The sequence below is a fragment of the Arachis ipaensis genome, chromosome B06 (assembly GCF_000816755.2).
Source record: "Arachis ipaensis cultivar K30076 chromosome B06, Araip1.1, whole genome shotgun sequence".
Taxonomy (NCBI): domain Eukaryota; kingdom Viridiplantae; phylum Streptophyta; class Magnoliopsida; order Fabales; family Fabaceae; genus Arachis; species Arachis ipaensis.
In genome coordinates, this window is record NC_029790.2 from 46,600,515 (window position 1) to 46,619,459 (window position 18,945).

Here is an 18,945-nt window from a genome sequence, read left to right on the forward strand (position 1 = left end):
TTCTTGATAAGATCCTCCTGTGCTTGTTGTCTCTCCATTGATGCTTTGGTGATTGACTTTTCAATTAGGATATATTCAGTTATTTCCATCTTGACTCCAGCGTCCTTGCAGAGCAGAGAAATCACGCTTGGATAAGCCAACCTGGCCTCTTTTGAATTTTTGTTAGCAATCTTATAGAGCTCAGTTGAAATCAGCTGATGAACCTCCACTTCTTTTCCCATCATGATGCAATGAATCATCACTGCTCTTTTAACTGTGACTTCAGAACGGTTGCTAGTGGACAACAGAGAACGCCCAATGAAGTCCAGCCATCCTCTGGCAACTGGTTTGAGATCCTCTCTCTTGAGTTGATTTGGGACACCCTTTGTGTTGGTGGTCCACCTGTGATAGCCCCTGGGTGAGTCCTGTCCAAGTTGTCCCCAAAAAGGGAGGCATGACAGTGATTCATAATGAAAAAAATTAACTGGTTCCTACAAGAACAGTTACAGGGTGGCGCATGTGTATTGACTACAGAAGACTCAATACAGCCACCAGAAAGGATCATTTTCCTTTACCATTCATAGACCAGATGCTAGAGAGACTAGCAGGTCATGATTATTACTGCTATTTGGATGGCTATTCAGGCTATAACCAGATTGCGGTAGATCCCCAGGATCAAGAGAAAACAGCATTCACATGTCCATCCGGAGTGTTTTTTGGTGTTGTGATGAGCGGATATTTTATACGCTTTTTGGGGTTAATTTCATATAGTTTTGAGTATGTTTTAGTTAGTTTTTAGTCTATTTTTAGTAGTTTTTAGGAAAAATTCATATTTCTGGACTTTACTATGAGTTGTGTGTTTTTCCGTAATTTCAAGTATTTTTCTGGCTGAAATTGAAGGAGCTGAGCAAAAATCTGATTCAGGCTGAAAAAGGACTGCTAATGCTGTTGGATTCTGACCTCCCTGCACTCAAATTGGATTTTCTGGAGCTACAGAACTCGAAATGGCATGCTTCCAATTGCATTGGAAAGTAGACATCCAGGGCATTCCAGAAATATATAATAGTCCATACTTTGCACAAGGATAGAGGACGTAAACTGGCGTTCAACGCCAGTTCTCTGCCCAATTCTGGCGTCCAGCGCCAGAAAAGGATCAAAAACTGGAGTTGAACGCCCAAACTGGCATAAAAACTGGCGTTCAACTCCACAAATGGCCTCTGCACGTGACTCACTTAAATCTCAGCCCCAGCACACACCAAGTGGGCACCAGAAGTGGACCTCTGCATCATCCATCATAGTCCACTCATATTTTGTAACCCTAGGCTACTAGTTTAGTATTTAAACAACTTTTAGAGACTTATTTTGTATCTCATGACATTTCAGATCTAAACTTTATATTCTCTGACGGCATGAGAACATATTCTCCATTACTGCACCACAAGTAACTTTTAATTTATGCTCTACTGGTTACTCACAATTCAATTGATAAACATAATTGACTTCCTGACTAAGATTTACAAGATAACCATAGATTGCTTCAAACCAACAATCTCCGTGGGATTCGACCCTTACTCACGTAAGGTATTACTTGGACGACCCAGTGCACTTGCTGGTCATGTGTGCGAAATTGTAAGAGAGTAACAATTTTGTGCACCACTCAGCCTGATTTGGAGGATTCAGAGGAGATAAAAGAGCCTCTGGAAATTCCTCAGGAAGAGGCAAAACCTTCGAAACCCGAGCTCAAACCATTACTACCATCCCTGAAATATGCATTTCTGGGAGAAGGTGACACTTTTTCGGTGATCATAAGCTCTACTTTAAATCCACAGGAAGAGGAAGCACTACTCCAAGTGCTAAGGACACACAAGACAGCTCTTGGGTGGTCCATAAGTGATCTTAAGGGCATCATCCCAGCAAGATGCATGCATAAGATCCTATTGGAGGACGATGCTAAACCAGTGGTTCAACCACAGAGGCGGCTAAATCCAGCCATGAAGGAGGTGGTGCAGAAAGAAGTCACCAAGTTACTGGAGGCTGGGATTATTTATCCTATTTCTGATAGCCCCTGGGTGAGCCCTGTCCAAGTTGTCCCCAAAAAGGGAGGCATGACAGTGGTTCATAATAAAAAAATGAACTGGTTCCTACAAGAATAGTTACAGGGTGGCGCATGTGTATTGACTACAGAAGGCTCAATACAGCCACCAGAAAGGATCATTTTCCTTTACCATTCATAGACCAGATGCTAGAAAGACTAGCAGGTCATGATTATTACTGCTTTTTGGATGGCTATTCAGGCTACAACCAAATTGCGATAGATCCCCAAGATCAAGAGAAAACAGCATTCACATGCCCATCTGGAGTATTTGCCTACAGAAGGATGCCATTTGGGCTGTGTAATGCACCTGCAACCTTTCAGAGATGCATGCTCTCTATTTTCTCTGATATGGTGGAAAAGTTTTGGAAGTCTTCATGGATGACTTCTCAGTATATGGAGACTCCTTCAGCTCCTGTCTTGATCACCTGACACTGATTCTGAAAAGATGCCAAGAAACTAACCTGATTTTAAACTGGGAAAAAAGTCACTTTATGGTGACTGAAGGGATTGTCCTTGGGCACAAGATTTCGAACAAGGGAATAGAGGTGGATCGAGCTAAGGTAGAGGTAATTGAAAAATTACCACCACCTGCCAATGTTAAGGCAATCAGAAGCTTTTTGGGGCATGCAGGATTCTATAGGAGGTTTATAAAGGATTTTTCAAAAATTGCAAAATTTCTGAGCAACCTACTAGCTACTGACATGCCATTTGTGTTTGACATAGAGTGCCTACATGCATTTGAAACCCTAAAAGCTAAGCTAGTCACAGCACCAGTTATTTCTGCACCAGACTGGACATTACCATTTGAACTAATGTGTGATGCCAGTGATCATGCCATTGGTGCAGTACTGGGAAAGCGGCATAACAAGCTTCTGCATGTCATTTATTATGCTAGCCGTGTTTTAAATAATGCCCAGAAAAATTACACAACCACAGAAAAATAATTACTTGCAGTTGTTTATGCCATTGACAAGTTCAGATCATACTTAGTAGGATCAAAAGTGATTGTGTACACTGACCATGCTGCTCTTAAATATCTACTCACAAAGCAGGATTCAAAACACAGGCTCATAAGATGGGTGTTGCTTCTGCAAGAGTTTGATATAGAAATAAGAGACAGAAAAGGGACAGAGAACCAAGAGACTGATCATCTGTCCCGGATAGAGCCAGTAGAAGGGACGTCCTTTCCCTCTATTGAGATCTCTGAAACCTTTCCGGATAAGCAACTATTTGCCATTCAGGAAACACCATGGTTTGCAGACATTGCTAACTATAAAGCTGTAAGATTCATACCCAAGGAGTACAGCAGGCAACAAAAGAAAAAATTAATTACTGATGCAAAGTACTACTTGTGGGATGAACCCTATCTCTTTAAGAGATGTGCAGACGAAATAATCCATAGGTGTGTGCCTAGAGAAGAAGCACAGAAGATCTTATGGCATTGCCATGGGTCACAATATGGAGGCCATTTCGGAGGTGAGCGAACAGCCACCAAGGTCCTCCAATGTGGCTTCTACTGGCCTACCCTCTATAGAGATTCCCGAGAGTTTGTACATAACTGTGACAGTTGCCAGAGGGCTGGTAATCTGCCTCATGGTTACGCCATGCCTTAACAGGGAATCTTGGAGATTGAGTTATTTGATGTATGGGGTATTGACTTCATGGAGCCTTTCCCACCATCATACTCAAACACATATATTCTGGTGGCAGTAGAATATGTATCAAAATAGGTAGAGGCAATTGCAACACCCACTAATGATACTAAGACAGTGCTGAAGTTCCTCCAGAAACATATCTTCAGCAGGTTTGGTGTCCCTAGAGCACTAATCAGTGATGGGGCACTCACTTCTGCAATAAATAGCTCTACTCTGCTATGGTCCGATATGGAATTAGCCACAAGGTGGCAACTCCATATCATCCACAGACAAATGGGCAAGCTGAAGTCTCTAATAGAGAACTAAAAAGAATCCTGGAACGGACTGTAAGTACTCGTAGAAAGGATTGGGCAAGAAGCTTGGATGATGCTCTGTGGGCTTATAGAATAGCATTCAAGACTCCTATAGAGACCTCTCCATACCAGCTTGTGTATGGTAAGGCCTGTCATCTGCCCATGGAACCGGAGCATAAGGCCTACTGGGCAACCAGATTCCTAAACTTTGATGCCAAATTAGCTGGAGAAAAAAGATTGCTCCAGCTGAATGAGCTAGAGGAATTCAGACTCACTGCTTTCGAAAATGCCAAGCTTTACAAAGATGTTCTGAGGGTTACCTGAAACTGTAGGTCGATCTCGGATGAGATCTTCTGTACTGGTCGGAGTTGACGTGTCCAGTTGGCGGATGGCGGCCGGAGCGGGTGCGTCCGACTTGTTGGACTGATAGCTCTACTGATCCTCTGTCACCGAAGGGTGGGGGTACCTGCAAGGGACTCCGATGCTTAAGTTAGCAAGGGTATTAAGCAGGTTTTTAGTAGAATCAGAGTATGAGTTATACCTGGGTGCTCGAGTGTATTTATAATGATGTGGGCTGACCTTTCTGATAAGATAAGTTAGTTATCTTATCTTATCTTATCTTATTTTGGGTGAAGTCAGCTTATCTTCAAGGGAACCGCCTTTATCTCTATAGGCTTGGACTGCCTTTGGATTTGGGTCGTGTTCCTCTATTTGGGCCGTTTATTGGGCTTTTCTGTCGATTTGGCCGACCTCTTTGAGAAGAGGTCGGGTAGCCTGACCTGAAGAGGTCGGTCGCTTTGTCGCCAATCATCCCAGGTCGGATAGCTCGACCCAGGATATGAACAGTGCCCCTGCTTGAGCTCGGTCTTTTTGTTGAGGTCGAGTCCTTGACTTCGGTCCTTCTCTAGTGAAGCCGAACTCAAGCATTTTGTCGATTCCTTTCTTTGTAGAGCCTTTTTGAATGTGGAATGTTTTTCTTTAAAAGCACGCGCTTTTATATCGGTGCTTTGGGAACGAGGGAGGGTTTAATACCCTCATTAACTGGCTTCAAATGCCCCCTTTCCCTTGGTTTTTATTTTGAACTTTGCCAATAGAAACGGTTTCTCTTCTTCGTTCCTTTTCGTAACTTCTCCCTTTACTCTCTCGTTTTCTGTTTTTCCCTAGAGTTTCACAGTTTCTTCCTGTGACGCCTGCTCTACTACCGCTTTTTGTGGAAAAGGAGTGATTCTGGATTTCTCCCTCCATTTTTTTCCGGCGAATTATTTTCGTTCGAGGGGTGGCTCTGTCGCTTCTTGCTCTTCAGCTTTCTTTCGAGGTTTCCTTCTATTTTCCAGGTTCGATTTTTCCTCCTCTATCATTTTTTATGTCTGAGTTTGATTTTTCTTGGAGAAAGTTTGGATCTTTCTGCTTTTACTGCGCCTGATTGTTGCGTGATCTGGAGTTTCTTCATCTTTTGTATGAATTTTTTTGTCTTTCTTGTTGCTTGATGCTTTTAGGGCTTTTGCATGTTATCACCGTTTCTGCTTGTGCTTTCGATGATGGTTTTTGTTTGATTCTGGAGAAAAGGCTGTGTCTTTGATGATTCTCTGCTTGGCATGTTTGGTGTTGTCGAAGCTTTTTGTAAAAAGATAGTGGCTTTGATGACTTTTTGTACTTTTTTGTGTTTTTACTTCCTTTTTTCAAAATGTTTGTCTACTTGAAATCTTCTTTTCTTGTTTGGGAGATGCCGGGATGTAAGCTGTAGATTTTTCCTGAAACCTTGCTTTGCCACTGCCTCAAAAGGATGCCCCAGGACTTTGGTTTGAGTCTTGGGGGGTTTTCCTTTTCTGTCTGTATCATATTAGTTAAGTTGCTTTGCCCTTCCTCTGAGATATTTTTTAGTGATCCAATCTTATTTTCTTTTTGTAGGATTAGTTGGCCTCATGTCTTCTTGTAATAACGTTGTAGAGATGTCTTCCAAAGTTCCCGAGGGGATGTCTGATTGGCTGGACTCCCTTGTCCTAATGTGTGTCTCTTTTGTGGATGCTGAATTTTGTGTAGAGCTGAGGAAACGTCATAGGATTTGTGGTAACAGTGCTCGGGAGAGGGATTATGAGCTTGTAGCTCCTGACTCTGATGAGAGGGCTTGTTTTCCTACTTCGGTCAAGGGGGAGCGTCCCTTCTTCTATGTCTATGAATATTTCTTCAGCCAGTTGAATGTTACTTTTCCTTTTACTGCTTTCGAGACCGACTTGTTGTGGTCATGTAACATTGCTCCATCCCAGATTCATCCGAATTCCTGGGGTTTTATCAAGATATTTTAACTGCTTTGCCAAGAGTTAGGTATAACACCTTCTCAAACTCTTTTCCTCTATCTTTTTGTATCTGCCAAGCCTGGAGGTTCCTCCAAAAAGAAAGCTTCCTGGGTTTCGTTCAGGTCGGCCCAGGGGCATAAAGTTTTTGCCATGTATGATGAGTCTTTTAAAGATTTTAAGAATTATTTCTTCCGAGTCCGTGCTGTTGAGGGGGTCCGCCCCTTTTTTCTTAATGTGAATGACGAGCCTGCTTTCCCTCTAGAGTGGCAAAAGAATGTGAGAGTGTCTCACTATACACGGGAGATACTTGATGAGGTTGAGCGGGCCTTTGTAGTTGTTCTTGAAGATTTGTGGGGGGAACCACCCCATCTAGATACAAAAAGATTTTTGAGTGATCCATCTTTGGTTCGAACTGCTTTGGGTACTGTCTGACTTGTTTCTTAGTTTTTCTTCTCCTATGTTGTAACTCGTCATTATGGTTGATTCTGTATTTTTAGAGATGTCGAAAAACAATGATTCCATGAAGGCCTACAAGAAGGCAAAGAAGGCTGCTTGGTACGCGGAATCGTGATTACACTTTAATTATGTAAAATTTATTGCTCTTTCTTTCCCTGGAAATGGCGCCAAAAACATGATGCCAAGACCATGGTTCACAACTCCGTGTAACTGACCAGCAACTGCACTGGGTCGTCCAAGTAATACCTTACGTGAGTAAGGGTCGAATCCCACGGAGATTGTTGGTATGAAGCAAGCTATGGTCACCTTGCAAATCTTAGTCAGGCAGATATAAATTGATAATGGTGTTTTCGAATAATAATTAATAGAATAGGGATAGAGGTACTTATGTAAATCATTGGTAAATTGTTGCTTGTCCCCAAGCAACTGAAAATCATATAGGATAAAAAGAAGAGAATATACTATAAATTCCAAACTATCAATAAAACATAGCTTCAATCATATGAGCGGGACTTATAGCTTTTTGCCTCTTGAATAGTTTTGGCATCTTACTTTATCCATTGAGGTTCAGAATGATTGGTATCTATAGGAACTCAGAGTTCAGATAGTGTTATTGATTCTCCTAATTCAGTATGATGATTCTTGAACACAGCTTTTTTATGAGTCTTGGCCGTGGCCCTAAGCACTTTGTTTTCCAGTATTACCACCGGATACATAAATGCCACAGACACATAATTGGGTGAACCTTTTCAGATTGTGACTCAGCTTTGCTAAAGTCCCCAATTAGAGGTGTCCAGGGTTCTTAAGCACACTCTTTTTTTGCTTTGGACCTTGACTTTAACCGCTCAGTCTCAAGTTTTCACTTAACACCTACACGCCACAAGCACATGGTTAGGGATAGCCTGGTTTAGTCGCTTAGACCAGGATTTTATTCCTTTAGGCCCTCCTATCCACTGATGCTCAAAGCCTTGGGATCCTTTTTATTTCCCTTGCCTTTTGGTTTTAAGGGTTATTGGCTTTTTCTGCTTGCTTTTTCTTTCTCTTTCTATTTTTTTTATTTTTTTCGCCTTTTTTTTTTCTGCAAGCTTTGTTCTTTGCTGCTTTTTCTTGCTTCAAGAATCATTTTTATGATTTTTCAGATTATCAAATAACATGTCTCCTAGTCATCATTCTTTCAAGAGCCAACATATTTAACATTCTTAAACAACAACTTCAAAAGACATATGCACTGTTCAAGTCTTTTGAGTTTGAAAGGGACCTCAGGGATCACCTTCTTCTTGGCCACAACATCATAGAAGTGGTCTTGATGGGCTTTGGAGATGAACCTTTCCATCTCCCATGACTCGGATGTGGAAGCTTTTGTCTTCCCTTTCCCCTTTCTAGAGGATTCTCCGGTCTTAGGTGCCATCAATGGTAATAGAAAAACAAAAAGCTTATGCTTTTACCACACCAAACTTAGAATTTTGCTCGCCCTCGAGCAATAAACACTACAAGAAAAACACCCATTCAGGTACACTTGAAAAGTGTAGCCAAAAGTGAAAAAAAATGATGCCTTAGGCTACGGCTACGCTTTTTGGTCTACGGCTACGCTTTTTGGGGTGATTCCTATTCGGCCGTTGCCTATTCTCAAAGGCTACGCTTTTCTGCACCAAGGGCTACGCTTTTGGCATTTGGGAATAGGCTACGCTTTTCAAGTGATGTTGTCCAGGATCAAAGGCTATGCTTTTCAGCTTTCATTTTTCCAGAATAGGCTACGCTTTTCAACACTACTGCATCACTTGTAAAGCGTAGCGACATTGTATACCATAGCTACTTTTTATAAGCGTAGCCTTAGATCCCTCTTTTTTTTTTGTATACTATAGCTACTGTATATAAGTGTAGCCTTAGGTCCCTCATTGTTTTTTTTTTTATTTTCTATATATATATTCTAATAATTTTTTTTCTAAAACCTAATATTTAGTAATATGATTATATAATCCTATTTTTTTTAATTAAATTAGTCAAAAATTATAAAATAAAAATAAATACATAATAATACCATACAATATTCTTTAAATAATAAAAATTATCCTTTAACAAAATATATTTATAATGAACTAAAAATATTGGGATGATCATAAATGAGTATTCATACATCTCACACTAAATTAAACATACCCATATCAAAATATACATTAGACCACTTAGAATTTACTACTAATAAACTATAAAAAACCAAAATATTGTATCCTACATAAGTATCTTCTAATAAAAATTATTAACCTTCTGATAGAAGAGAAAAAAATCTTGTTCTTTAAATATCTTGTTCAACGGAAGATCGTATTTGGGAGATTTCTGGTTCTTCATCTGCCTCAAATCCCACATACCTGGGAATTCCATTTCATCGTCTTTGGAAATGATATTTTAGAAATAGTAGCAGGCAAATCTTCAGACAGAACCTAACAAGAGTATAATTAATAATCAGCAATGACATTTTCTTACAAAGTGTAATAAAGTAATAAACACAAATAAATCATAGATGAATACATGAGCCAGTGGTCTGAACATATCCTTGTGTATATCTCAAGGGAATTAGCCTGAAATTTTCCTTTTTTGAGTTTTTTAGTCCTCGCTCATTCTATGAATAAGGATACTTCTTTATAAACCTTATACAAATCTAATGCTCCCCCTAACATCAAGTCTTTTATTTAAACTGCAGTACACAATTGTATTAACACTTAACAATAAAGACAAGTTCCCTAATAAACTACACAAGATTATTTCCCCTCACATATGTGTAATGTCTAGTGCTTACTCAGAAATTGTATGACACTTGTTCTTCCCTTGTTCTGATGCATTTCCTTATGGAAATGAGGAAACACATTTTTTGGTATTTTATGTTGTGTGTCCTGGCTCTGTGGTCCGGATCTTAAGGGTTGAATTTCTTGGGCATTTTGCTTCAATTTGTTTGAAAAGTAGTTCAGTTGACTCTAAATCATTTTGAAATTATTTTGTTAAATATGTGTTACTATATGGAATTATATATGTGGTCTAGAATCAAAGCTACCTGTAGGTTTAAGGAAAAAGCCACATAAATATTTAATATATTATATTAACCATGGAACTTGCATCCTCGAAAAAAAAATATTAAACAAACATAGACGGAAAGATTTTTTAAGGATAATGAATAGAAAAACCTCTAAAGAATATCTTGAAAGCTTCACACGAGCATAAACATATTCTGTTTTTCCTGCAATGTCAAGAAGCAAAAGTAGCATATTAGCAGGAAAACTGACTGGAAATTTAAATTGGGAGAGAAAGCATAATCTAATAGCATAAAGTTTCCTTTCCATAAAAGCAGCAAATGATGATGCATCAAGCCAATTAATTTTTCTGCATTATGAACTAGTGGCTATGCAAATGTATCGTCACGAAACCACTTATCACAAAGCGTGAATTACCATAAGTCTATTTTTTGCCTTGTGCTGAAATTCTATCCCGTTTTTTGGAAGAATGGGGGCAACAAGAATCAAACAAGAATCTAAAAATATTTATAAAATATATTACCCAACTACACCCAGGTCTGCATGTTACAACTAAAAAAAGAAACCAAAACAAAACAAAACAGCATAAATTCTCACCAGAAGTGTTATTGGTAAAGAGCACATTTACAGATTGCTGAAGTTCCACCCACCTGGCTAAAACCATCGAGGGATCCTTCTTGTTTAGATGGGCATCCCCTAATCTTATGTTAGACTGCAGAATCTTACTCAACAAAACAGTATGAGCATGCTCTGATACCTACAAACACAATTGCCCAAGTCCAAGTCAATAAGGTGAATGTAGAATAAAAAAGATAGTCAAGTATTCACAAAACAATGAAAGGACTAAAAAGGAGTAGTTATACTTTGAATGCCAGCAATTTACAAGCTTTATCCCATTAAATGAGATTAGCTAAATTGAAAGGGTAAGTGTGTTCTTGTGATAAACCAAGAAAGAAACTGGATTTGCATTTCATCCTTATATCCTCCCTTCACATTACCTTTACATCCTGCTGGCTTGCTTTCCTAAGAATGGCCCGCGTGAGTCATGATAGAATTTTCTAACAAAAATCCTTCATTTTCCAATTTATATATATCTGCTAACAATTTCATAAGTACATTTTTCCTACATTTATATCCCACAACAATTTCAAATTCAGAGTACTTCCCTAAACCTATACCTTGCATTGACAAACTTTGGAAATATTCCACACTCCATAGTAGAAGCAAGAACATGGAGTACAAACAAAGAAGATAGAGAAATAGTACAACTCGTTAACAGTCTTTATTTATTATTCACACTTACCATATCACCTCCTTTAGTGGGAGGGCAGAATTTGATTGGTGGAACAAAAATATTCTCAAGAAAGAACATTGAGTGACCTGCTTTCTTTCCATATCCCTGACCTTGAATATCATTAATATAGGAACAGAGTCGAACCTCATTTTTTCACAGAAGTTCTAACGTCATTTTAACCTGTAATTTGAATAGAATTAATATATGATTCTAAATTTTCCAACAGCATGTGAAACTTTTCAGTGTCCGGCTGACACTTTACATTGAGGTTAATTCAATATTTGGAAGAAACTAACTTGATATAGAAAGGACCAGAAAATCGATTTTGCTCAGCAAGCTTGTAAGACAACTTGTACCTTTTTGAATCACTTTTCTTGGTCCCAGCAAAGTTGATATCCTCTTCATATGTTGTATCCCTGTCATCGATTATAGTCTCACTTGCCAAACATGCTGGTACTTAGTTTCCAATGAGAGAATAACACTAATAACAACTACAAACCCTAACAAAGCAAGATGCAAAATAATAAAGCAAAATGCAAAATAAAAAAGCAAACTCTAACATAGTAAGAAGCAGAAATTACACAAGATTGTAAAACCCCAAATATCAGAACAACAAATCCTAAAAAAAAATTACAAAACCAGATAAACCAGGCTGCAAAAAAAATTGGAAGTTGCTACTGTTTCTCTATTAATGGTGGCATGAGAATGTCAAGATAAACCAGGCTGCAAAACAAGGAAAGAAGAGAAAATAGACAAGATGTATATTAAATCACAGTGCACAAACCCTAAAATACTACACATCTTCATCAACAACAGCATGCATGTTATCAAATTACAGTTCACAAACCCATATTTCACAGATTAAAACTCCCAAATTAAAACCCCTAAAATCGGAACCCTAAGTCTCTGAAATTTCAGAACCAAATAGAAATCAATACATACCTATTCAATGACGTGAGCACGGAGAAGACGATGATGAGAAGCACGGAGATGACGATGGTGAGAGCGGCGCAGCGACGATGGTAAGGGCAGCGCAGCGACGATCAGTGCAAGATGGCGAAGAGGAGCGACGGTCAGTAGTGCAGCAATGTGGACAGTGGTGAGTGCGGGTGAGTGGTGAGTGGGGGGCGATGACGGTCAATGGCGAGACTGAGAGGGTTTCTTCTTGTAGTGAGAGGGTCAGTGGCGAGAGCGAGAGTGAGAGGGTCAATGCCGAGAGCGAAGAGAGTGAGTGGGGGGCAACGATGGTGAGCAGGGCTTTCAGGAAAAAGTGAGACTGATGGTGAGCAGGGCAACGATGGTGAGCAGGGCAACGATGGCCAGGGCTTCTACTTCGCGATGAAGGTGATGAGTGAGCTTTCAGGAAAAAGTGAGACTGAGGGTTTACGAAAGGGGATGAAGGTGATTGAGTGACATTTGGAGGGAATTGAATCACAAAAATTTTACTAAGTGTGATGAGTTTGCTTTAAGGAAAAAGAGGAAAAAATTTCACTAAGTGTCAAATTTTTTACTCTAGATACATTAGGCATCGCTTTTAAAATGCACCCAAAATTTAACAAATAGGCTACCCTCTAAAAGCGTCCTCTTTGATATGAAAAGTGAACCTATAGATATTAACCTATGGCTACGCTTTATAAGTGATTTCTATAATACCTAAGGCTACACTTTTTAAATGATGCTGCAATTGTGTATTCTTTTCTCTTATAAAAAGGCAACACGGAGAAAAGCGTAGCCTATTCATAGAATAGGCTACGCTTTTCAAATGTAGTTTAAAAAAAGTGTGGCTGAATGGGTATTTTTCTTGTAGTGAAAAGAAAGAATAGATGAAGAAGAAGAAGAAATAGAGGAGAGGGAGAAGGAGATGTGGTTTCGGCCAAGGGGAGTGTGGAGGGATGTGTTGTGTGAATTTGATGAAGAATGGAGGTCTTTATATAGGGAAGGGAGAGGGGAAGGTTTCGGCCATATGGGTGGGTTTGGGTGGGGAATTGGTTTTGAATTTTTGAAGGTAGGTGGAGTTTATAAGGTAGGTTTATGGGGAAGAGTGGATGGATGTGAGTGGTGAAGAGGTGATGGGGAAGAGAGTTTGAGGTGATTGGTGAAGGGTTTTTGGGGAAGAGTGTTTATGGGATTGTGTGAAAGAAAGTGGTGAGAAAAAGTGAATGGAGGTAGGTGGGGATCCTGTGGGGTCCACAGATCCTGAGGTGTTCAAGGATTTACATCCCTGCACCCATTAGGCATGTAAAAATGCCTTTGCACCCAACTCTGGGCGTTCAGCGCCAGGTTGGTGGCCATTTTGGGCGTTCAACGCCCATTTGTGTGCCAATTCTGGCGTTGAACGCCAGAACCATGCCTGTTCTGGCATTCAGCACCCAGAAGCTGCCCATTTTGGGCGTTATTTCCAGTATCCAGGACTATGAAATCAGCAGGGATGTGAAGGCCTTCAACCTTTACTAACACGTCCTCTACTTGTCCATAAGCCTGTTTTATTGAACTGTCTGCCATCTCTAATGAGATTTTAGCTGCTTGCACCCCATAGATTCCCAGTTTCTCTATTACAGAGAGGGGCATGAGGTTTATTCCTGAACCAAGGTCACATAGAGCCTTAAAGATCATGGTGCCTATGGTACAGGGTATTATGAACTTTTGAGGATCCTGTCTCTTCTGAGGCAATGTCAGTTGATCCAGATCACTTAGTTCATTGATGAACAAGGGAGGTTCAACTTCCCAAGTATCAATGCCAAATAATTTGGCATTCAGTTTCATGATTGCACCAAGAAACTTGGCAGTTTGCTCTTCAGTAACATCCTCATTCTCTTCAGAAGAGGAATACTCATCAGAGCTCATGAAGGATATAAGGAGGTTCAATGGAATCTCTATGGTCTCTAGATGAGCCTCAGAGTCCTTTGGTTCCTCAGAGGGAAGCTCCTTATTGATCACTGGACGTCCCAGGAGGTCTTCCTCCTTGGGATTCACGTCCTCCTCTCCCTCATTGGGTTCGGCCATTTCGCTTATGTTAATGGCCTTAGAATAGGATTCACCCTCCTTTTGCGTCTGTCACTAACGCCCAGCACTCGCGAGTTTGGAGCTCGTCACAGTCATTCAATCATTGAATCCTACTCGGAATACCACAGACAAGGTTTAGACTTTCCAGATTCTCTTGAATGCCGCCATCATTCTAGCTTACGCCACGAAGATTCCGGTTAAGAGATCTAAGAGATATTCATTCTAGCTTATTTCATGTAGAACGGAAGTGTTTGTCAAGCACGTGTTCATAGGGGAGAATGGTGATGAGCGTCACACATAATCATCACCTTCATCACGTTCTTGGGTGCGAATGGATATCTTAAAAGCGAAATAAGATGAATTGAATATAAAACAGAAGTACTTTGAATTAATCTTTGAGGAACAGCAGAGCTCCACACCTTAATCTATGGAGTGTAGAAACTCTACTGTTAAAAATACATAAGTGAAAGGTCCAGGCATGGCCGAATGGCCAGCCCCTCTGATCTAAGAACCAGGCATCCAAAGATGATCAAAATATTCAAAGATGGTTCCAAAGATTAGTAAAATGTCCTATTTATAATAAACTAGCTACTAGGGTTTACATGAGTAAGTAATTGATGCATAAATCCACTTCCGGGGCCCACTTGGTGTGTGCTTGGGCTGGGCTTGAGTGTTGCACGTGTAGAGGTCCTTCTTGGAGTTGAACGCCAGTTTTTGTGCCAGTTTGGGCGTTCAACTCTGGTTTTATAGTAAAGTCCAGAAATGTGAATTTAACATAAAAACTAATGAAAATATCCCTAAAAGTAACTAGATCCTACTAAAAACATACTAAAAACAATGCCAAAAAGCGTATAAATTATCCGCTCATCACTGCTGCTGCTCAAAACATCTCGGCCAAGGCGGCCGGAGAGGGATCTTCTCAAGTTCCAGTGAAGCCGCTCGTGCCGAGTTCTCCTGTGCCAAGGAAGGTGATCCCCACTCCTCGAGTTTGTCTGACTGATCCTCCACAGATTTCTGCCACTACTTCTGGTGCTCCTCCCAACAAGAAACAAAAAACAATTGAGGACTTTAATCTTGACGCCCCTGATTTTAATGCAATCGAGTTCGTAGATCAGCAAATCAGTCCCTACGGTGCCCTCCCCATGGATGATGTATCAATCCTTCGCCATCTGGATTTTATGACCCAAAACAGTGTTAAAATGGCATATATGGGGGCTGCTCTGTACCGAACTGCTCAGAATCTTCTTCTCCATGCCACCAAAGAATTTATGGAGGAGGCTAAATAGGAGTTCGACTGGATGAAGGGCCTGAAGGAAGAGCTTGAGGTAAAGGTAGCCAAGTTGGAGAAGGATCTGGAGAACGAAAAGGCGAGTTCCCTTGCTCTGGCGGCTTCTGTGCGGTTGGCTGAGGACACGACATTGAGGCATAAGGACAGTTACGTTACATCTTATCGGGAGGTGGTGCGTCTGAGGGAGGAGTTGGAGAATGCCCGAGCTGATTATTCCGAGCTCCAAGGTCACCTCGTCGGCAGCGTGAATGCTGCCTATGATAATTTAAAAGAGCAAGTTCAAGTTCTTGCTCCTGAAGTTGACCTTATTCTCTTTAGCTTGGACAATGTTGTGAGGGATGGTAAGATTGTCCCCGACGACCAAGATGATGATGATTTTGATCCACCCCCTGCCAAGGTGTCCGCTTCTACAGTTCCTCCGGTTGAGGTTGGTCATTCTGTTTCTGATCCGGACTGTCAGATCTTGAACTGGGATGATGGTACCGTGGATGCTGTTCCTCTCCAGGCTCGCCCTCCTTTACCCCAGACTGATGCTGTTAAAAAGTCTTCAAATCTTTAGCTGAGTTTTCTTTGGATATTTGCGTAGTTGTCCCGGCTTGTGGGATTTAAAACTCTTTATTTTGTATAGTTGAATACTTTGCTGACTGCTGGTACTCCCTTTGGTTGCTTGTTTAGCAACTTTTGTTTTTTAAAAAACAAGTAGCTTTCAAGCTTTTGGGCTTGACCCTGAAGCTTTATAATATTGTATTCTATGGCATGCTTGTTTACACTTGTCTTGGCACCTTTCTGGGTTTTTAAAATACTGCAGTCTTGCTGCTCGGCCTCTTTGAACTGCTTTGTACTTGGAGGTCGTAGATGCGTGGATCCAATTCGTATTTATCCATAACAGATTTCTTTACGTCGTCCTTTTCCAAGTTATTTTTGTAGTCCTCTTTTTTGGACCTTTGTCAGGTCTCTTTCAGGGACTACTTATATAACTTGTTTGTAGGAGGTCGACTTCTTCATGTTGTCCTCTTCCAAGTTATTTTTGTAATCCTCTTTCTTGGACCTTTGTCAGGTCTCTTTCAGGGACTACTTATATAACTTGTTTGTAGGAGGTCAACTTCTTCATGTTGTCCTCTTCCAAGTTATTTTTGTAATCCCCTTTCTTGGACCTTTGTTGGGTCTCTTTCAGGGATTACTTATATAACTTGTTTGTAGGAGGTCAACTTCTTCATGTCGTCCTCTTCTAATTTATTTTTGTAATCCTCTTTCTTGGACCTTTGTCAGGTCTCTTTCAGGGATTACTTTTATAACTTGTCTGTTGTAGGAGACCGACTTCTTTATGTCGATCTCTTCTAAGTTATTTTGTAATCCTCTTTCTTGGACCAGACTTATTTTTGTAGGAGACCGACTTTGTTAGGTCGATCTCTTCTAAGTTATTTTGTAATCCTCTTTCTTGGACCTTCGTCAGGTCTCTTTCAGGGTTTACTTTTATAACTTATTTTTGTAGGAGACCGATTTCGTTAGGTCGATCTCTTCTAAGTTATTTTGTAATCCTCTTTCTTGGACCTTCGTCAGGTCTCTTTCAGGGATTACTTATATAACTTATTTTTGTAGGAGACCGACTTCGTTAGGTCGATCTCTTCTAAGTTATTTTGTAATCCTCTTTCTTGGACCTTTGTCAGGTCTCTTTCAGGGATTACTTATATAACTTATTTTTTGTAGGAGACCCACTTCGTTAGGTCGATCTCTTCTAAGTTATAGCAATTTCTCTTTTATAGGGTTGGCCAGACCTCTTTCCAGGGATTTGCTGATAACTTGGGTTGACTCGGTCCGACTTCTTAACGTCGGCCAGTCTTTAAGTTATTATTTAGCAATCCATAAGACCTCGTCAGGTTCTTTTTCCGAATCACTTTCGATAACTTCTTGCATTATTCTGTGTTCATCTTTGCCGATTTGTAGAAGGTGGTTTCTATCTTTGTTTGTTCGACCTTTAGATGAATCGCATTTTCATCTCTATTGGTCTTTATCGTGATCGTGCAGTGAATCTGTTTTTCACTTTCTGCCGATCTGTTGCTTTATAATCGGACGATGAATGCTTCAGATTAATGCGTCTTGAGAATTTGTAGAATATCTAAAAATATATTTTATTTAAAAGCAAGTGAAAATATATACAAGCGGGAGTTTTTCATCCCTTTAAATTGGATAATTTCTGAATCTCGACATGGTGCCTCATTAAAAAACCTTTTTAGGAAAAAGAGTGCATCCGAGATCTTTTACCTTCTCTAGCTGTAGTACCTTCTTAGGTTGCAGGCGTGCCATGATCTAGGAAGCTTTCGTCTATCGAGTTCGGACAGTCTGTAGTAGCCCTTTCCAAGTACTTCTATTACTCGGTAGGGTCCTTTCCAGTTTGCTGCCAGCTTTCCTTCTCCGGGTCGAGTTGTTCCAATGTCATTTCGGATTAGGACGAGATCATTCTCAGCGAAACCTCTTGGCACTACCCTTTGATTATATCTCGAAGCCATTCATCGCTTTAGCGCTTCTTCCCTGATCCGGGCACTTTCTTGGATTTCCGGAAGTAGGTCGAGCTCTTCTCTTTAAAGTTGAGAATTGACTTCTTCATTGTAGTGGACTACTCTAGGCGACCCTTCTCGACCTCTACTGGGATCATTGCCTGCACTCCGTATGCTAGTCGAAATGGTGATTCGTTTGTGGTGGAATGTGGCGTTGTTCGATACGCCCATAGGACTTGTGGAAGTTCTTCGGCCGAAGCTCCCTTTGCAGCTTGCAGTCTCCATTTCAACCCAGCCAATAAGACTTTGTTGGTAGCTTTGCCCTGTCCATTGGCTTGAGGATGTTCGACGGAGGTGAACTGGTGTTTTATGTTCAGATCGGCTACTAACATTCTGAAGCCTGCATCTGTGAATTGGGTGCCATTGTCCGTGGTAACGGAATATGGAACCCCGAACCTTGTGACAATGTTCCTATATAGGAATTTCCGACTTCTTTGAGCAGTAGCGTTGGCTAGGGGCTCTGCCTCGATCCACTTTGTGAAATAGTCTACCCCTACTATAAGGAATTTGACTTGTCCTGATCCCTGGAGGAAAGGTCCGAGGAGATCAAGTCCCCATTTTGCAAATGGCCAAGGTGAGGTTACGCTGATGAGCTCTTCTGGCAGGGCGATGTGAAAGTTGGCATGTTTTTGGCATGGTGGGCATGTCCTTACAAACTCTGTAGCTTCTTTTTGTAGAGTTGGCCAGTAAAATCCCGCCCGAATTACCTTTTTAGTGAGAGCTTGTGCCCCGAGATGATTACCACAAATGCCACTGTGTACTTCCTCTAAAACTTCCCTTGTGTTGGAGGTCGGCACACATTTTAGTAGTGGTATTGAAATCCCTCTTTTATATAGGGTGTTGTTTTATGATGGTGTAGTACTGAGCCTCCCGTTTTAACCTCTTTGCATCCTTCTCATTTGTGGGGAGTGTTTCTGTTTTGAGGTAATTAATTATGGGGGTCATCCATCCTTGATCCTGACTTGTTATGGCTAGGACTTTTTCCTCTTCTAAGATTGATGGATTCTGCA

The 18,945-nt window shown here is 40.6% G+C and overlaps 1 protein-coding gene across 3 annotated transcripts; it reads right to left on the reverse strand.

Annotated features, from left to right (window-relative positions):
* Positions 8,848-11,499, reverse strand: LOC107648757 (DNA-directed RNA polymerase I subunit 1-like). Of its 3 annotated transcripts, XM_021104472.1 has the most exons (5): positions 11,386-11,499; positions 11,099-11,269; positions 10,393-10,552; positions 9,949-10,001; positions 8,848-9,210 (listed from the first exon to the last, which is right to left on the reverse strand). In XM_021104472.1, the coding sequence occupies exons 2-5, from the start codon at positions 11,165-11,167 to the stop codon at positions 9,124-9,126; spliced, it is 369 nt and encodes a 122-aa protein (XP_020960131.1). In that variant the 5' UTR covers positions 11,168-11,269; positions 11,386-11,499; the 3' UTR covers positions 8,848-9,123. The 3 variants fall into 3 exon arrangements, with proteins under 3 accessions (XP_020960131.1, XP_020960132.1, XP_016208069.1); XM_021104473.1 differs by having other exon boundaries at positions 10,446-10,552; positions 11,099-11,493; XM_016352583.2 differs by having other exon boundaries at positions 11,099-11,493.